Genomic DNA, 17207 nt, shown 5'->3' on the forward strand with positions numbered 1-17207 from the left:
TATATTACATCTCGGACTCGTCTTCCAAATCGAGTTTCCGTTTGCCAGAATGACTTTCGCGAAGCTGTGCCATTTTCCTGACACCAGTTTGGAACTTGGCCTTCTTGGTCATTCTCTCAATCTCTTCTTCCACGTCCTTGCTCTCAGCATCGGCAAAGTCCATAACTAACCTACGACCAAGCAAGTGGACTCCCTGTAATTGATCCATGGCGCTTTCAGCCTCTTTGAGCGTACTAAACTCGACGAAAGCAAATCCTCTAGCGGACTTGTCAAACTTCTTAGGCACCCTGACAGATTTGAGGTTGCCGAATGGGCTGAACAACTCGAAAATATCGTTCCTGGTAGACTCGAAAGCCAGATTCTTGACAATGATCTTTGGTGACTTCTTGCCCTTCTTGGCAGACGCAGTGTCCGACTTTCCTTGACTCACTCTGTTTGAGAGCTTCAATTGCAGCTGGTGGCCATCTAGAAGATGTCCGTTCATTATCTTGATAGCGTTCTCTGCCTGCTCTTTGGTCTTGAACTCCACAAATCCAAATCCCATACTTTGCGTCTTGCCTGTGCGCTTTGGGTCCGGACGCGTCCTAACAACTGCTACGACAAAGCCAGGTAAGCTTTTGAAAGTTGCAGTTAATTCGTTTGTAGTGGTGCTGAAATTCAAGTTCTTCACGAACACAGACACAGTAGGACCAGATATCTCCACATCCTCCTCGTTGTCAATATCCATGATCTCTGTTGTGTCGGCTTTCGATTCGGTTTTAGAGACACTCTCAAGCTCTTCGGTCGAAGCTTCTTTAGTGAAGAGGTTTTTAGGACCTTTCTCGAGGTACAGAATTGACTTTCCAAGACGTCTAAAGGCGAGCTTGGAAAACGCAGCTCTTGCTGCTGGTGCGTCACGGAACTCGACAATGGCGATGGTCCCGGCAGGAGGCATCAATAATCTATTGAGTTGTCCGTAGGCCGAGAAAAGCTCACCAATCTCTTCTTTGGTGGTACCGTGCTGAAAGTTCTTCACCAAAATCACCTTGTCATCGCGCTCTTTAGTGTTGAAGCTAGTCAGATCAACACCTTTATCCTCAAAGTACTTTCTGACATCTCCAATAACATGGGCCTCGGCCAAAGCCTGTTTCACAGCAGAACTGCTGTTGGTTGGATCGATCAACTCTCCCTTCGAAATGCCCATCTTGCTAGCCACACTCTCAAGGACTGCGTCGTTATTCATGTAGAGAGAGTTCCAGCTAAACTGCGCTTTGGAAGCCTCATACTTTTTCTTCAACTCCCTCTGTTTCTTGAGAGGAAGATTGGCAAGATCGAAATCAGTCAATGTGTGGTCTTTCTTGGCTTCGGCAGGAAGAATGTGAAGTAGTCTGCCTTGGAAAATTTGTTTGTCCAATTCCAGATATGCTTTGACAGCATCGTCTGCAGAAGTGAATTTTACATATGCAAAACCTTTCGAGTTTCCAGTTCTGGTATCAACCGCAATGTGAACCTCATCCAGAGAACCATATGTACCAAAAAGCTCGCGGAAATCATCTTCAGTAGCAGAATAAAGAATGTTTCGGAGGAATAATCTTCCCGTCTGTGATATACGCTGTATGGCTTTGTCCTGCTCGTTGAGCTGAGGCTCTTCTTCATCATCTGATTGATGCTGCGCACTCTGTCCAACTTGCTCGATCTGAATATCATTGGCTTTGTTGATGTCTTGTGATTTTTCTGGCTCTTCAGTAACTTCACCTTCTTTGATTCTTTTCCTTCTCAATTTGAACCATTCCAAATCATCTATTTCCGCGCTCTGTTTTACCTCCTCCTTATTATCATCTTGTGCAGTTTCAACCTGTGTTTGTCTATTTTCAGCTTCATCCAATGTGATCATTTTTTCGGATTCCTCTTCTTCGCTCTGAAACCCATTAAACTCCTCGTACTCATCATCACTAGCATTCTCTGTAGCTAGAGATGCAGATTGCAAGTCTGTTGAATTATCTGGCTGGGCGCTCACGAGATCCTCGTTTTTCCAAGATTTTTGCTGAACACTAGGTTTGGAAACTTCTAAGAACTCTTGGAGTTTGGGATTGGAGCTAACCTGGTCTTCAATAAAGGCATCAACTCCCTTCTTTGTGTTCTTGTTCCTGCGCTTGTTTTGAATCTCTTCAAGTTTCTTCAATTTCTCTTCAGTTTCTTGCAACTGTCTTTTGGCTTGCAACCGCTTTTCTCTCCACGGAAGGGGCACTGTCGGATCGCTGAAAGTTTTGGCTGGCTGAACTGATATTCTAGCGGTGTCAATGAACGTTTTGTCAAAGTATTTGACCGCATTTTCGGCATCCTGCTGGGATCTATAACCTATGAATGCAAATCGCCTCGATTCACCTTGTCTATTCCTAACCAACTTCACATCTGTCACCACTCCTTTTTTCTGGAAATGAGTTTTAAGCTTGTCCTCGGTGTAATAAAGAGGCAAGCCCTTGACTATGATTCTCGACATGCTAGGATATGTACTATATTATCTACTGATCAAATTTTTTTGGAATTTTTTTTAAATCTCTATTATGAAGTGTAAGGGTGTGAATCGAGCATGAGGTCAGTCCTTGTCCATCTTGCATCGCACAAATGCGTCGGTTCGCCTAGGGAGACACCAAGCAGCCAATATATGAGACAATCCAAGTGCCAAAGAGGCTGAACTGGTTTGAATCTAAAAGTTTTATTTTTGGTGGATGAGAGACAGCTCTTTCCGAGCGTAAAAAGTATTATACCCCTTTTTCCCCATTATAAGGGATTTTTTATCAACATCATAGAAAGTGGATCAATCCCCACCAAAAATACAATGAAGAGCGAGCTTCTAGATCATATCGGAGTTCAAACTCTAAGACACCAATTGTCATCAACATCGAACTACATGAGAGTCACAAGATGCCTTTGTTTTGTGACCATGTTATTATCATATTTTGTGGTTTATGAGATCTTTTCAGTGGCGACAATTGGCGTCAAATACCTGATACCTCAGACACGGTTCTCCTATAAGAGATATTTTGCAGCAGGGTTTTGGACTCTTTGCATTTATATTCTCGAGTTGAACAACGTTAATGTCGAGATTACAGGAGACGAACTGGAAACCGAAAATGCACTTTTCATCAGCAATCACGCATCCCTGATCGATTATATCATTTACCCTTATTTAGTTCTCAAGTCTACTCGAAAACCATCTGAGTTGGAAGCGGCTCGAAAAAACGAAAAGAAGGGTGAGCCCGAGAAAATATTCGCACAGGATCTCTCTTCGATCCTGCTCCCTCGAATCAATTTCTTTACCTGGTATGCCATTTGGTTCATTCCAAGTTTTAGGGTATTCAGGAATGTGTTTCAGGCAGACGAGAATTGGGAACTCAATGACGAAACGTTGGGATTCGTATTCAAAGACATACTCGATTCTGAGGTAGTGGAATGGCTGGTTACATTCCCTGAGGTTAACATTTTCACTAAGAAGGATGCCAAATTGCAACAAGGCATGTCCGAGAAATTTTATCTGCCAGTCTTGAATAATCTGCTATATCCTAGATATTCAAGCTTTGCGAACGTCGTGTCTGGGCTCCACAAAACACAATTCACAAGATTATACGATACATCCATAATGTATTACAGACAAACACCGCAGGGGAATATATCGTTTGAGGCACCAAACCTTCTTGAAGCCTTTGGTCTATATGAAGGCAAAATCACCATCAAGGTCCATGTTCATGCAAAAATGATGAGCAGAATTCCATTAAAGAGAAACAAATTAGAAAAATGGCTGGAGAGGAAATGGATCAAAAAGGACCGGCTTATCACAAAGCTTAAGAACGAAGTAGCAAAAGAGCACCTACAAGGTCCTTAAATGTGAGTGGATGCCAACTCTGCCTCCAATTTCGATAAATCAGTATCCTCCTGGACCTCTTCCTCTTCATCCTCATCCTCGTCTTCTTCTTCATCGGAATCCGGCTCTTCCAAATCATCCAGTTCATCCAACTCGCCCAATCCTCTGTTCTCAAACGTCTCGGTGATTTTTTCGATCAGCTCAGAATCTTCCTCAAAGCGATTACCGTTCAACTCTAACAACTTTAACGCGCTCAAAGATGGAACGACCCTGGCCAGCACTTCTAAGGAATCGGACTCAAGCTCGTTGTACTGTAGCTTAAGAGTTTCAAGTTTAGAGTCTTTTAGGTCTGCCAATCCTTGGATGACTTTCAAACACCCTGCACTCTTCAGAAGACAATCGTTGACATTCAACTCGGTCAATTCAGGCCACTTTGGTAAGGCAGATGCTAAAGCCAAAGATCCCGGAACAGTGAATGTGTTGTCTTGCAAGTCAAGAACCTTGAGATTATTTAGATGTGCTAAGCCCTGATTAATTAATTTTGCAATACCTTGCGGTCTAATACCATTTTGATATAGTCTGATCTCTTGTAAATCGGAATTTGCTTTGAAACCAATCGCAAGATAGTCAACCGAGCCGTTTTCGAGTCTGTTACGGCCACACCAGAAAGTTTTGAGAGAAGGCGCATTTTCCTTCTCCTTCAACTTGGCCAATCTGTAAAGTGCTTTTCCGACTCTCGCACCAGAGAAAGGTCCCAAACCGTTGTTGGTCAAAATAAGGTGTTCCACAGATTTCGCAGAGGATAAGAACTCTTCAAGAATGTCAATGGTGTCCTGACCTAAGGCATTGTCGCTGAGATTTAGCACTTTCAAGGAGGAGCATTCCAAAATAACTGGAAAGAATTCCTTCAAAGAGGCTGGGATCTCATTCTTGTCACGAGAAGTGTAGATATCTTGCAAGTTGAGATGGAGCAGTGTCGAAGAAAACTTTTTGATCTCAGCAGCGAGGTATTTGGAGCACTCTGGCGAAATGGTGTTTCCAGAGATATCGATCAATTTAAGGTCTTTTTTGGAGGATAATTCTTCCAAATAAGGCTGGATGTCCTTCAAAGAGTCGAACTTGATTCCCTTATTGGCCAGAGAAAAGCTCTCCTCAGGAGTGATGCCCAAATCGATCTTGTGGATGGTGGTCATATTAGTATTATTTGTATCGAAAGAAAAAATATTTCATGGCCCATTCATCCATTAAATTAAATCTACATGCTAACATCGACTGACTATTTCTTCTTTCCAAATAGAGGAGCTCCTATGTCCTTTCCTCTCAGCTTCACACCCAAGGCTCTCTCCAACTTGGCCAACACTTGTTGGTTAGGAATGGCTCTGCCAGCCTCGTAGTCGTTGATCACGTTTTGTTTCTCGTTCACCTTAGTGGCCAAGTCCTTTTGCGTCATCTTCTTGTCTTGTCTGGCTTGTTGAATTGCTTTACCAACACTAAGATCTAACTTCTTAGGAGCAACAATTTCATCAGTTCTGTCAATCTTGGTCAATCTTTGTCCTTCTGGATCGCCCTTGGCATTGGCACCTCCGTATTTCTTTTCAACCGCGACAACCGCACCCGATCTTCTGGCCGCATTCAGCTGCGACTCAGACTTGACGACCCTTTCCTTTGGGCCAGAACCACCGATTCTGGCTTTTCTTCCAATGACTGTAACAGAATCCCAATCAGACATGTTTAATCGAAATAATTTTGATGTGAGAGTATTTGCCATCTTTTATTCGAGAAAAGTACAAGCCCAGCTTACGTCATCGGGCACTGAATCTAAGTCCTGAAAAAAAAGCTGAAAAATTTACCAACATCGATCAGCATGCAAAATCTGTCCCGACCTTTAACGGCTCGCCGGCTTCCCTTGCAATCATTTATAAGACTAGTCACAACCGCGCAACTGGCGAACCGAATTCCAGGCGATAGATATTACGAAATCAAGGACCATGTGGACGATTACCTTTACTACAAGTCGCTTACCCCAAGAGTGAGAGATATCGTGTATAGGAAACACAATCAGCCAGAAGTGTTGACCAGAAATGCTTTAGATCTTGAAGGAAGGCCGCTGACACCAAAACCTGTTCCTGGGGCACCATCAAGATTGAGATTTTCGTTTTTCATTGATGGACTGTTGGTGCCTACCGAGCTCGACGACTTGTTCCCTGTGATAACGAAGCTCGATTTGCATGCTCCTGAACTTCTCAATGAAATGGTGATAAAGTCATTTTTGTACAAAGCAGCTGAGTTCAATAGGTTGTCAGATGCGTTGAGCCTTGTGTTCCAGCTGAAAACTTACAAATCCAGTCTTAGATTCAATCAGACTGTTTCCGAGGCTGTCATTCTTTTGCGAGCTCTGGAGATTGAGAAGAATAAGATTACTTCTTTACAATGGTTCAACGTGAAGACAAGATTCGTGAGAAGACCAGACCGCAAACACCGAAAGAAGGTGAACGAGCCAAGTTCCTTATTGACTGAACTTTGCGGATTTATTAACCTCCAAAGAGCCCAGGTGGAAGTATTTGGAGAGCCAGATGCTTTGGTCAATAAGGCTGTTGAAAAGACGTTTGATAGACTGCAAGGCTTTGCTGGATTTAATATTGCAGACTTTGAGAAATCCAACCTGATCAAAATGTACTACGGTCTGGAGCATATTTATACAATCACAAAATATCTGTCGCATTGTGTTGCCAGGGCTCCAGAGCTAGCATATTCATCCAAGTATTCTGAGCTTGTGAAACTGAACGAGGCATTTATTTCGGAAGCAGAGGCTTTGCAGCAGAAAATTGGTAAGAAGGAGACTCAGCTCGAAAAGCTGGAGGCACTTAAGTTTGAACGGAAGACACAATTGGCAGAAAAGACCGAAGAAGCCGAGAAGACTGAGTAAATAATGATGTACATATATATCTTCAACGGCTACCAAGTATGACTCCCTTGCACCATCGATTTTTTTAAACTCAAATTTATAATCAACAACTTGCTTGATATTTGGTCATGCTTTCAGGACTCAGAAGGCGCAAAGAGGACCGGTCGGAAGACGATCCGATTACCCAGCCAAATCCGCTAGTGGATGCGATGGAGGAGGATGACGACGATTTGAGTGACTCCCAATCGGAAGAACAAGAAAAGAAGAAGAGCAGAAGACCGAAGGAAAACGCTTTCACACAACAGAAGCTCAAAGCATACCATCCTATCCTCACGCCGAAAACTGTGATTCCCCTACTTCTTGTAATCGCCATAATATTCGTTCCTATCGGCGCTGGAATGCTGTACGGATCATATCAGGTGCAGGAATTTGTGATTGATTATAGTGACTGCAAGACATTGGCAAGTCCGGATTACTTTAGCGAAATCCCTGAGGAGAACTACAGATTCCAGTTTAAAAAGGATATCACAGTAAAGCCACAGTGGAAATTGGCTACCAACGAGTCTTCTTACTGGAATGGGTTCGACGAGGAACGTGACATATGCCAAATACAGTTTCAGATTCCAAACCAGATTGGTCCTCACGTCTACTTTTTCTACCGTTTAAACAATTTCCATGCGAACCACAGAAGATACGTGAAAAGCTTCAGTGAAGACCAGCTTAATGGAAAAGCTGCCTCCGTTTCCACCATTAAAGACACCGTGGGACAAAACTGCGAACCTTTGTCGGTTAACGAGGAAGGTAAAAAGTACTATCCTTGTGGACTGATTGCTAATTCCTTGTTTAATGACACGTTTTCCATCTTCTCCGCTGTTAATGATACGACGAACGACTACATGCTTTACAGAGAGGGCATTGCCTGGTCTACCAACAAAGACCGCTTCAAGAAGACGAAATATAAGGCCTCAGAAGTTGTTCCTCCGCCAAACTGGTATAAAGCGTATCCAGAGGGTTACAATGATACGAACATGCCAGACATAAGCGAGTGGTACGAATTTCAAAATTGGATGCAGCCTTCGGCTCTTCCACTCTTTTCCAAAATGATCTCGAGAAACGATGACGATGTGCTTCCAGAGGGTATATACCAGGTTGATGTGGGCTACCATTTCCCGGTCACCCCTTACAATGGTAGTAAGTATTTATACCTGTCGACGAGAAGCGTGATTGGAGGCAAGAACTCCTTTTTGGGAATTAGCTGGATTGTGGCAGGAGGTATCTGCTTTGTTCTTTCCCTCATTTTCTTAATTGTGAACGTTGTTCACCCACGGAGATCAGGCGATTTGAGCCTGTTGTCATGGAATAAAGAATAATGGCGGTTAACGTGCATGAATTTAAAATAAAAAAATTGTGATACATAAACAAATAAACAGTGGTAACTGGAAACGAATTTAGCGTTAAGGTCGTCACCAAGGTTTTTCTTCGGTTGATATGCTTATCCAATTTCTTTAACAGTTGTTGTCAAGATCAACAGTAGTGAGCCTGGAAACCATCTGCGGGATGTCTTACAAAAAAGGAAAGCCTGTACTCGAGTTGTTCCGTGAAACGGATGATGACAATGATAACTATACCGACGAGTTTGAAACCGCAGAGCTCATCACAACAACGAGAAAGTTTTTGGTGCAGCAGTACGAAATTGATAACGCCTTAAAAGTTTTAAATCCTAACAATGTGCACCACAACAACCGGCGTTCTTCTACACTTGGGCAACAGACTGGTACTAAAGAGCAAAAAATGGGTATCCGTTCAACAAATTCGCAGTGTCATCGCAACGCTTACTCATCCCCTGATGTAATTCAGCGGGCGAATCAGTCTAATCGCCCAAGCTATTTAAACCCCAATTCCTATGCTATGACTGATCTCTCTCCCGAGGAGTTTGCAAAGTACACAAAGCTCAAACATGTCGGAAGAGGCGCATACGGTGGAGTCTACCAAACCAAACATGCTGACACAGGAGAAATATATGCGATGAAGGTCATTGAGCTTGATCACACGCACTCAGACTCTTACTCTAAAAGCGGCTTGGCAGTGAATGATAATCAGCACTTGATGAATGAGATCCTCATCATGAAGCAGTTTGACCACGTCAACGTCGTGAAATTGTTCCATTATCACGTCAACGAGATGTCTGTGAATTTGATACTAGAATACTGCGAGAGTGGCTCTTTGAGAGATCGATACAGAGCAAGGGGACCATTGCCCGAACAGGAAGTTATAGGTTATATCAAACAGACGCTGGAGGGATTGGTGTATCTGCACCAGAAACGCTTCATTCACAGTGACATCAAAGCAGCGAACATTCTGCTCAAAAATGGCGTTATAAAGCTTGCAGATTTTGGTGTTAGTATCAAATTTGACGCTAAGGACGATGTGGAAACGTTGAAGAACAAGAAGAAGGAAGCAAACGGTTCACCCTATTGGATGGCGCCGGAGGTTATTAGACTACAAGGAGTTTCAACAGCTTCTGACATTTGGAGTTTGGGAGCTACGGTAGTGGAGCTGCTCACCACCCAGCCACCCTTCTACCAGCATGATCCGTTCCCAGCTTGTCACGCGATTGGATCGGGCGAGCCTCCAGATATACCATCCGGGATATCTCGCGAGTGTTTCCAGTTTTTAACAGTTGGGTGTTTCCAACAGGACAGGAAAGCTAGACTCAGTGCAGAGCAGCTTCTTCGACATCCCTGGACTCAGGGAGAAATAAAACAAGATGAATCACATAGGTCCAGCCTCAACCGCGAGAATAGGACCGGCTTTTTGAAACAATACAATGAGACATTCCAGGACAATTACGATAACGATTTTGAAGAGCGATCCATAAATTTATTGATGACTATCAATACCATGAATAAGAAGCAAAGACTTGAAATTTATAAAGAATCCATGTCAGGGGAAAGCGAGGACGATTTCATGGACGTTTTCGAGATTGAAGATTTCAAAGATCTTGATATTGGAGGTCACAAGGAAACCGACATGAGGGAGCAAAAAAGAGCGTACATTCAAGACTTGATTGACCGCACAGAGCTAGCAACATTGGAAGAGCTGCAGTTGATTTACAAGTTTGTGACTGAAGATGATGAGTTTGGCCAGGAGGACGAAAAGCTACATGCAGGCCTGAATTTTGTGATAAAATGCCTTATAGATCAAAAATTTGTCTACAAGCTTACATCGAGGCTGTTGACAGAGGTTTCTGACGATTGCAAAATTGAGCTTATGAAGATTGCGGTCCAGCTCTTCCAACACGACACTCAAAGTATGGTGACGTTTTATCATTGCGGATGCACCTCGAGACTCATCAAAGCATATTACGAAGAGGAAAGCGTTTTCACATATTTGTCCATGCTTGTGAAGTCCAATTTGCCAACTCTGTCTCTTATTTCAACTGATATCTGTGAAGTGCTGGTTTTGACATTGAAAAATGGGGACTCTATGAGACAAAATTCATGCGTTGAGCTGCTGCTTGAACTTTTCAGGAATGAGAAAATCGAGAAACAAGGGATGTCCTCGATCCTAATTACACATTCTGTTCCGAGACTGCTCGCCACCAGCTTGAGCAATATTCGGGGCCACATGAGTGAAACACAACTAGCGGTGGCCGCTAGGACCGTCAAACTTCTTGCCAAAGTAGCTCATTACTGTTCCTACAACCTTCGAGGCAGATTCTTTACTGGCGATTTTTTTGCATGCCTATTCAGGAGATTTGCAAAACTGCCACTTGAGTCCAAACTCGAGATGGTGAGGATAGTGAACAAGTGCGAAATGTTTTTGGATAGCGCTTTGAAAGATTTGGATAACTCACAGATTCAGCAGATCTTTGACCAGCTTCTTGAGGATCTTTCCTCGGAAGAGTGCTCCAAAGCATATGAAAGGTTTGTGAAATGCACAATACCCATTCTTCAAAAGCTATGCACTTTGGACTCCAGCAGGCAGGTGGATTTACTATCCACTAGCAGCATCGAGCTTTTCAACCACTTGCTCAAGCTCTTTGCCAACTCAAAACGGAACGAGAGCATCAGGAACCAAGTGGTTGATATCTTCACAGCCGCGGCCGGCAATCCTAAACTATCGCAGGTATGCAGACGATATGGGGCAATTGAAATATTGATTAATGTTCTTGACGACCCCCATTACCGACTTACGGCAATTCGCAACATAAGGTGCCTCGCGGAGACGGAGAGCGACATTCTTGATGAGGCGCTGAAAAGGAAGCCGTTGCTTCTCAACAAGATTGTGGCAGGTATCAGACTCGATAATGACCTCGATCAATTTTTCATGGAATTTATCCAAGTGCTCGAGAAACACCGTGACAAATGGGTTCACTCAAACAGAAAGTATACTCAATCATTCAGCATTTACAACTATTTGTGCTCCTCCGAGGAAATTTTAAACTCGTTGTTTGAACGGCTGTCGCAGCCGGAACTAGTCGATCCCCTGTTAGTTCTTCAGCTTTTCCAGGTCTTGTACAGTCGCAAGCCGCAGAGCTTTGTGCTACGAGAGTTTCAGCCAGCCTTTCAGGACTTGCGAGACGAATTACTGAAACGAAGCGGGCCCGGGGACGCTCGGAAAGACCGGATGATCGATATCATTGACGACATTTTGATAGAACGCTAATTTGATAAAACTCCGTGTACGGATGTATGTAACCCGCATTTTAGGTAATTGAACATTGACATGACTAAATAATATAGCCGACTTCCGTATTTCCTCTGTTTTGGCATGAAGGAGGCTGATCCGGAAGACCATGATGTGAAAGAGAACAGGTCTGTATTCAAGGATGTAGTGATCAAAAATTACCATCCGATATGGAATGTGGCTTTTATGTCAACAGGAATATGCTCGGGGGTTCTATTTCGCTTTCCTTATGAAATAGGCGTTTTTCGCATCTTTGGGCTCATCATGTGGGCCGTTTCACTCTGTTTGTTTATTATGGTCAATGTGTTTTTATTCTTGAAAATATACTGGTTTCGTGGATTTGCGCATCAATTAGCTACCGATATCCAGCTGAATTTATTTTTGGGGCCTTATTCCATGGGATTTAGCACAATTATCAACATGATTCACATGATTACAGACCATTATGACAAAAGTTTCAAAGTTGGGCTTGTAATCATGTGGTTCATCAATTTTGCCATGGCTTTGTTGTGCGGCTGGATGCTATTCTTTGTATTGCTTTGGAAGAGTAAGATTGAGAAGTTTCAACTGAATCCACAGATTATACTGCCAGTGTTGCCACTTACAGTGTGCGGATCGAGTGGAGCATTTATGTGTGAGGCTTTTGTAGGGTACTCTAGCCGAATTCAGTTGATGATTATCATTTTGACATATCTCCTATGGGCCAACTCCATGATGCTTGGGTTCAGCCTAATTGCAATATTTATCTGGAAAATGCTTGTGTACAAGCTCCCTCCAAAGCAACTCATATTTACCCCTTTTGCTCCGATCGGTTTGATTGGTCATGGAGTTTGGGGAATATTACTCAATGGTAGCAATCTCCATCACTATCTTGAGAGCCACGCTCACGATTTTTCTGTTGATACGCAGCTCCTGGGACTTGGAGTCCAGTACGTGACAGGAATGGTGGCACTGTTCTTAATTGCTGTTGGCTTCTTTTTTACCTTTCTTGGTCTGGCAATGTGGATTGTACATGGACTACCGGCTTTCAACCGTACCTACTGGATTGTTCCGTTTCCGGTGTGTGCACTGAGCCTGGGAATTACCGAATTTTACAACGTCTTTCACATAGGTGTATTCAGAGTGGTTGGTACCATTTACGCAGTTTTTGGGATTTTGATGGTACTTGCATGCTTGGCAGGCAGCCTGCTATTCGAGGTCCCTTATAGCGACATAAAATCTTACAGGTGTAAGGAGTAGATAATTCGATTCAAACATCCCCAGAAGTAATTTTTTTAAAAAAAAACATTAGTTGCATATATCTCAAACGCAATATGTCGTCTGCGACAGAATCATCCGCCTCTCCTCATGAGGAGATAGTGTTTGATTATCTACCATATATTGATCAGGAACCGTCCAACGATGTTCTAGCAGTGGTGGACGACCTGATTCAGGAAGAACTAATGAACTTCAACTTGCATCAGTTGCATCCGATGTTGCGCAATGATTCTTCGGATCTGGACAACGAGTCCCGGAGTTTGCCAGTTACCAACGAGGGCATTGGAGGGATCAGTCTTTCAAGCTACAGCAACCTACTGAACGAGTACAACGAGCCAGACATCGACAAGATGAAGACGGCGCTTTCATATACTCAGCTACGGTACAGGACTCTCCTCCTCAATAGCCAGGAGAGCGCACAGGAGATCAACAAAAACAAGTGGATGACGCATTTGGATAATTTGAAGCAGCACCAAGAAGTGCTAGAGCGCGCTATTGAACGAAAGAGACGACACAAGGACGAAATTAACGAGGAACGGAAACGGCAATGCACAGACTTTGAGCCTATGAACGAATACCTGGGAACAAGATGGACTGAGAAAATGGAAGAGCTGATCGACATTGGTGTTGAGGCTGCTCTTCAGGAACTGGAGAACTAAATAAAGTTCAATGAATAACGACTGGGAAGGCATTATTGCTACGCTCGCATTAATATCTTATGACAATTATCGAGTATGTATCTAAGCAAGAACATCAGCATCGTACTTGGCCTTGAACCAAGCAATGGTGTCCTCCTTGGAGCACTTGTGAGAAACACCAACCTTACCCTTAGCTCTCTTTCTTCTGGCAACTCTGAAACCAGCTCTGCCCATCACGACGTAGAAGTCCATACCGTAAATTCCAATACCTGGGTCGTACTTGATACCCAAGTCGATGTGTTCTTGAATACCGAAACCGAAGTTACCAGTCTCGGAGAAGTTCTTTTCTCTCAGTTGGTATTCCTTCACCTTCAGTCCTCTCTCCAAAATCTCCTCTGCCTTTGGTCCTCTGACGGTGACGTGGACAGCGATCTTTTCGTTTCTTCTGATACCAAAAGTTCTAACGGTGTATCTGGCTTTGCTTTGCACTGGGGTCTGACCAGACAGTTGCTCCAACACTTTGGAAGCTCTGGTCAATCTGTCACCAGACTCACCAACACAGATGTTGAGAACCAGCTTCTCAATCTTGAGTTCTCTCATAGGGTTTTGGCTCGACATGTCGATATTGATAGTTAATTCAATAGTTGATACAAAAATTTTTCATCCATCCGCACACCATCTCAGAATTGGCAGAGTGCACGGGCAATGAAAAATCATGTGACTTCTTAGTTTTCCAAAAACCCTTACTGGTGTACAGGTGTGTACGAAGAGCTCAGTTGGACACCCGTGAACCTGCCAGGCAGACTGGCTTTTAGTATAATTATTTACAGTGGCAAATAAATCTAACTAACATGTCCATCACAGAAATTGGGAGAAGATTCACCCACAAAACTCAATTCGAGGCAGAATTGGAAGAGGCTGCTTCAGACTACCAAAGAATACAGCCGTCGCTGAATTCCCTCGCTCCAAGTATATCAGTGCCTCCAATATCACAGCCAACAGCCTTCTTAAGAGCACACACCGACCATGACTCGAATCCAGATTGTAAGATCAAGATGGCCCACGGAACCACCACGCTGGCGTTCCGGTTCCAAGGAGGAATTATCGTGGCTGTCGATTCTAGAGCCACTGCAGGTAACTGGATCGCATCTCAAACCGTGAAGAAAGTCATTGAAATCAACCCAATGTTATTGGGAACTATGGCAGGTACAGCTTGCGATTGTCAGTATTGGGAGACCTGGTTGGGAACTCAGTGTAGACTGCACGAACTCAGAAACAAAGAACGAATTTCTGTTTGTGCTGCGTCAAAAATATTGTGCAATCTTGTTTACAGCTACAAAGGCATGGGTCTCGGAATGGGTACCATGATTTGCGGATACACCCCAAAAGAGGGACCTACCATTTATTATGTTGATTCCGACGGAACGAGATTGAAGGGCGATTTGTTCTGTGTCGGTTCGGGTCAAACATTTGCCTATGGTGTGCTTGACACCAATTACAAGTGGGACTTGTCCGTCGAGGACGCTCTCTACTTGGGAAAAAGAGCCATCCTTGCTGCCGCCCACAGAGATGCATACTCTGGTGGATCTATTAATCTATACCACGTCACCGAAAATGGTTGGGTGTTCCATGGCAATCACGACGTTGGTCCTCTCTTCTGGGAAATCAAAGAGAAGGAGAAATCGTTTAACAATGTTGAGGCCTAACTCATTGTATGTTGAATTACGAATACAACGCCTATGCGCATATACAAGTATATGAATGTACTATTCAATTTTAGAGGATTTGGGGTCCGGTTCTTGGTCCTTGGTCGAGTCTGATGAGTCTAGCGGTCTTTTCTTTGAGTCAAGCTCTACCTCCCCCGAGTGCTGAGCAAGGAACTTGTCCAAATCCAATTCCTTCGAAGTGTCTTTATCGTGATCCATGCTATCAAGCATTAGTTTCATGTCCAAATCTTCCAAGTCAGACTTAGGTTTTGCAACCGGTGCAACAGGGGGAGTTGGCTGCGAAAACTTCTGGAACTGTAGTTGTATGCTTTCGTTGTCATATTGCGATTGCTTTTGTTGGACCGGTTTATTAATTGATCTTGAGCTGGAAGGTGCAACGGATAGTGGCTTACCATAATATTGAGGTTTTCTAATTGAAGGGATTGGAGAAGAGGAGGAGGGGCCAGGAGAGGTGCTTGCTATTCCCGCCTGAGCTGAAGAAATGGACTTGATTGATCCCGAAGTGGCTAATGGTTTGGGGACAGGAGGAGAAGGCCTTGCAAATTGTTGGATGTTGGACCGCGTAGGAGCAGGTTCAACAGGCTTGGAAACGGGCGGAGCTGGCGAGTTGCTGGGAGGCGGAAGTCCTTTTTTCTTGGTTACCTGAATGGTAGCAGCGTTCAAAGCGGCGGAGAGAATTTTAGTGATATGTGCAGGGTTCTTGTCGATTAGTGTGACCAACGGGAAACCCTGGATTCCAGCATTTTTTGCGGCTTGGTTCACCTGGGCAATGGTCATCGCAAGGGCCTGGGTGAGAATTTGAGTGGTTGTTTCTTTATCGTACATTTTGCGGTCCTTGGTGAGTCTGATAAGTTCCTGCTGTAAATACGAAAGCGCTTTCTTTGTGTCTCCAGATAATTTGGAGTTCGAGGACTCAGAACTGTTCGATTCAGGAGCAGGGGAAGTCGACGACGAGTACGACTCGGGACGAGCTGGTTGTTGTTGGAACTGCTGTGACAGAGTTTGTAAGTGCTGTGTGGCCTTTATGTTGGCGAGCTCTATTTGTTTTCGTTTCAGGCGTTCTTTTTCAGCGAAATATTCTTCATCGAGACCCCATAGCCAGCCTTTTCCTTCTTTGCACACCTTGCGGAAAGACTTGTTTAAAGACAGATTGTGTCTGACCGAGCTTTGCCAACCGTCTGGACAGTAATAATAGTAAGGATACAATTCCTGAATTCCTTTGTAGATTTCCGAAAGAGACATGCCCCGTTCGGTTCCTTTCTGTCGCAAACATTCGGCAATAAGCGTTGAGTAGGAGAAGTTGGGCTTTGTCCGATACTCTTCAGGAATCTCCTCGGGCTTGTAGACTTTCTTGACTGCTTTTAATGGTTTTTTCAACTTATCCTTTGCCGACTGAAGAGACTGTTGTGCGCGTCCGGCCGCAGATAAGGCATTCACACCATCCATCAAGGAAACCTGGTTTCCATTTCGCGCAGCAGCAGCAGCAGCTGCTGCTTCCTCACGTTTGACCACAGAAGCCTCCGCGTTTGCTCTCAATTCATTAACAAAATCATCACCCAATTTGAGGACCGTCGAGGACTTGTTGTCGTTCACCTTCGGATGTTGCGGGGTCGACGAGCCTTCTCGTGAGCTCCCACTGCTAGTAGCATGGTTATTAGAGAATGAAGTTTTCAAGCTGACTGCATCTGAAGGATTTATAGGTTTGATTTGTTTTCCATTTTTGGAATCAGTAACAGTCTCATCCGTTGGAAGGATAAACATAAACCTCGTCTCTCCTATTTGTATTCTAGTCTTATCTTTAAGTGGTAATGTTACCCCGTTTTCAACAAACATGTCGTCGACAAAAGCGCCATTTCTACCAACAACGGACAGCTCAAATCTCTGGTTGCCGAAATTGTAGAATATTTTTGCATGTCTTCTGGAAATAGCCTTCTGCTGGCCCAGATGGATGTCGAGGGAGTCGGTACTCGTGTCACCTTCGACCAGTCTTCCAAGTAAAATCTGCATGGTTTGTACGTAGAAGGTGAAGTTCTCAAAATCCAGCATAGCGTACGCTTGGATATGATCTGATCCCTCCCCGTGCTCAAAAGATTTTCCCCTGGAGGACTGCATTGCCATGGGAAACTGTAAACTGGAGTCCATACCTTGGG

General features: G+C 43.9%; 12 protein-coding genes across 12 annotated transcripts; 7 read left to right on the forward strand and 5 right to left on the reverse strand.

Moving 5' to 3' along the window:
* Positions 1–4: 4 nt before the first annotated feature.
* Positions 5–2479, reverse strand: HPODL_04332 (Multiple RNA-binding domain-containing protein 1; the record flags this gene model as incomplete). The annotated part of the gene is made up of 1 exon (XM_014079128.1): positions 5–2479. One exon carries the CDS (start codon positions 2477–2479, stop codon positions 5–7), a length of 2475 nt encoding a protein of 824 aa, XP_013934603.1.
* Positions 2480–2923: 444 nt separating this feature from the next.
* On the forward strand, positions 2924–3862 carry HPODL_04333 (uncharacterized protein; the record flags this gene model as incomplete). The annotated part of the gene is made up of 1 exon (XM_014079129.1): positions 2924–3862. The coding sequence occupies one exon, from the start codon at positions 2924–2926 to the stop codon at positions 3860–3862; it is 939 nt and encodes a 312-aa protein (XP_013934604.1).
* Positions 3859–5034, reverse strand: HPODL_04334 (GTPase activating protein (GAP) for Gsp1p, involved in nuclear transport; the record flags this gene model as incomplete). The annotated part of the gene is made up of 1 exon (XM_014079130.1): positions 3859–5034. One exon carries the CDS (start codon positions 5032–5034, stop codon positions 3859–3861), a length of 1176 nt encoding a protein of 391 aa, XP_013934605.1.
* Positions 5035–5117: 83 nt separating this feature from the next.
* Positions 5118–5570, reverse strand: HPODL_04335 (Multiprotein-bridging factor 1; the record flags this gene model as incomplete). The annotated part of the gene is made up of 1 exon (XM_014079131.1): positions 5118–5570. One exon carries the CDS (start codon positions 5568–5570, stop codon positions 5118–5120), a length of 453 nt encoding a protein of 150 aa, XP_013934606.1.
* Positions 5571–5705: 135 nt separating this feature from the next.
* Positions 5706–6767, forward strand: HPODL_04336 (uncharacterized protein; the record flags this gene model as incomplete). The annotated part of the gene is made up of 1 exon (XM_014079132.1): positions 5706–6767. The coding sequence occupies one exon, from the start codon at positions 5706–5708 to the stop codon at positions 6765–6767; it is 1062 nt and encodes a 353-aa protein (XP_013934607.1).
* Positions 6768–6874: 107 nt separating this feature from the next.
* Positions 6875–8116, forward strand: HPODL_04337 (Alkylphosphocholine resistance protein LEM3; the record flags this gene model as incomplete). Its single annotated transcript, XM_014079133.1, has 1 exon — positions 6875–8116. The coding sequence occupies one exon, from the start codon at positions 6875–6877 to the stop codon at positions 8114–8116; it is 1242 nt and encodes a 413-aa protein (XP_013934608.1).
* Positions 8117–8303: 187 nt separating this feature from the next.
* HPODL_04338 (uncharacterized protein) lies at positions 8304–11414 on the forward strand (the record flags this gene model as incomplete). Its single annotated transcript, XM_014079134.1, has 1 exon — positions 8304–11414. The coding sequence occupies one exon, from the start codon at positions 8304–8306 to the stop codon at positions 11412–11414; it is 3111 nt and encodes a 1036-aa protein (XP_013934609.1).
* A 105-nt stretch (positions 11415–11519) lies between these two features.
* On the forward strand, positions 11520–12674 carry HPODL_04339 (Plasma membrane sulfite pump involved in sulfite metabolism; the record flags this gene model as incomplete). Its single annotated transcript, XM_014079135.1, has 1 exon — positions 11520–12674. One exon carries the CDS (start codon positions 11520–11522, stop codon positions 12672–12674), a length of 1155 nt encoding a protein of 384 aa, XP_013934610.1.
* Positions 12675–12748: 74 nt separating this feature from the next.
* HPODL_04340 (uncharacterized protein) lies at positions 12749–13351 on the forward strand (the record flags this gene model as incomplete). The annotated part of the gene is made up of 1 exon (XM_014079136.1): positions 12749–13351. The coding sequence occupies one exon, from the start codon at positions 12749–12751 to the stop codon at positions 13349–13351; it is 603 nt and encodes a 200-aa protein (XP_013934611.1).
* An 81-nt stretch (positions 13352–13432) lies between these two features.
* Positions 13433–13948, reverse strand: HPODL_04341 (60S ribosomal protein L11; the record flags this gene model as incomplete). The annotated part of the gene is made up of 1 exon (XM_014079137.1): positions 13433–13948. One exon carries the CDS (start codon positions 13946–13948, stop codon positions 13433–13435), a length of 516 nt encoding a protein of 171 aa, XP_013934612.1.
* Positions 13949–14181: 233 nt separating this feature from the next.
* On the forward strand, positions 14182–15036 carry HPODL_04342 (Proteasome subunit beta type-5; the record flags this gene model as incomplete). Its single annotated transcript, XM_014079138.1, has 1 exon — positions 14182–15036. The coding sequence occupies one exon, from the start codon at positions 14182–14184 to the stop codon at positions 15034–15036; it is 855 nt and encodes a 284-aa protein (XP_013934613.1).
* Positions 15037–15096: 60 nt separating this feature from the next.
* HPODL_04343 (Pre-rRNA-processing protein FHL1) lies at positions 15097–17064 on the reverse strand (the record flags this gene model as incomplete). Its single annotated transcript, XM_014079139.1, has 1 exon — positions 15097–17064. One exon carries the CDS (start codon positions 17062–17064, stop codon positions 15097–15099), a length of 1968 nt encoding a protein of 655 aa, XP_013934614.1.
* Between the last annotated feature and the right edge of the window lie 143 nt (positions 17065–17207).

This window comes from Ogataea parapolymorpha, chromosome V (assembly GCF_000187245.1).
Source record: "Ogataea parapolymorpha DL-1 chromosome V, whole genome shotgun sequence".
Taxonomy (NCBI): domain Eukaryota; kingdom Fungi; phylum Ascomycota; class Pichiomycetes; order Pichiales; family Pichiaceae; genus Ogataea; species Ogataea parapolymorpha.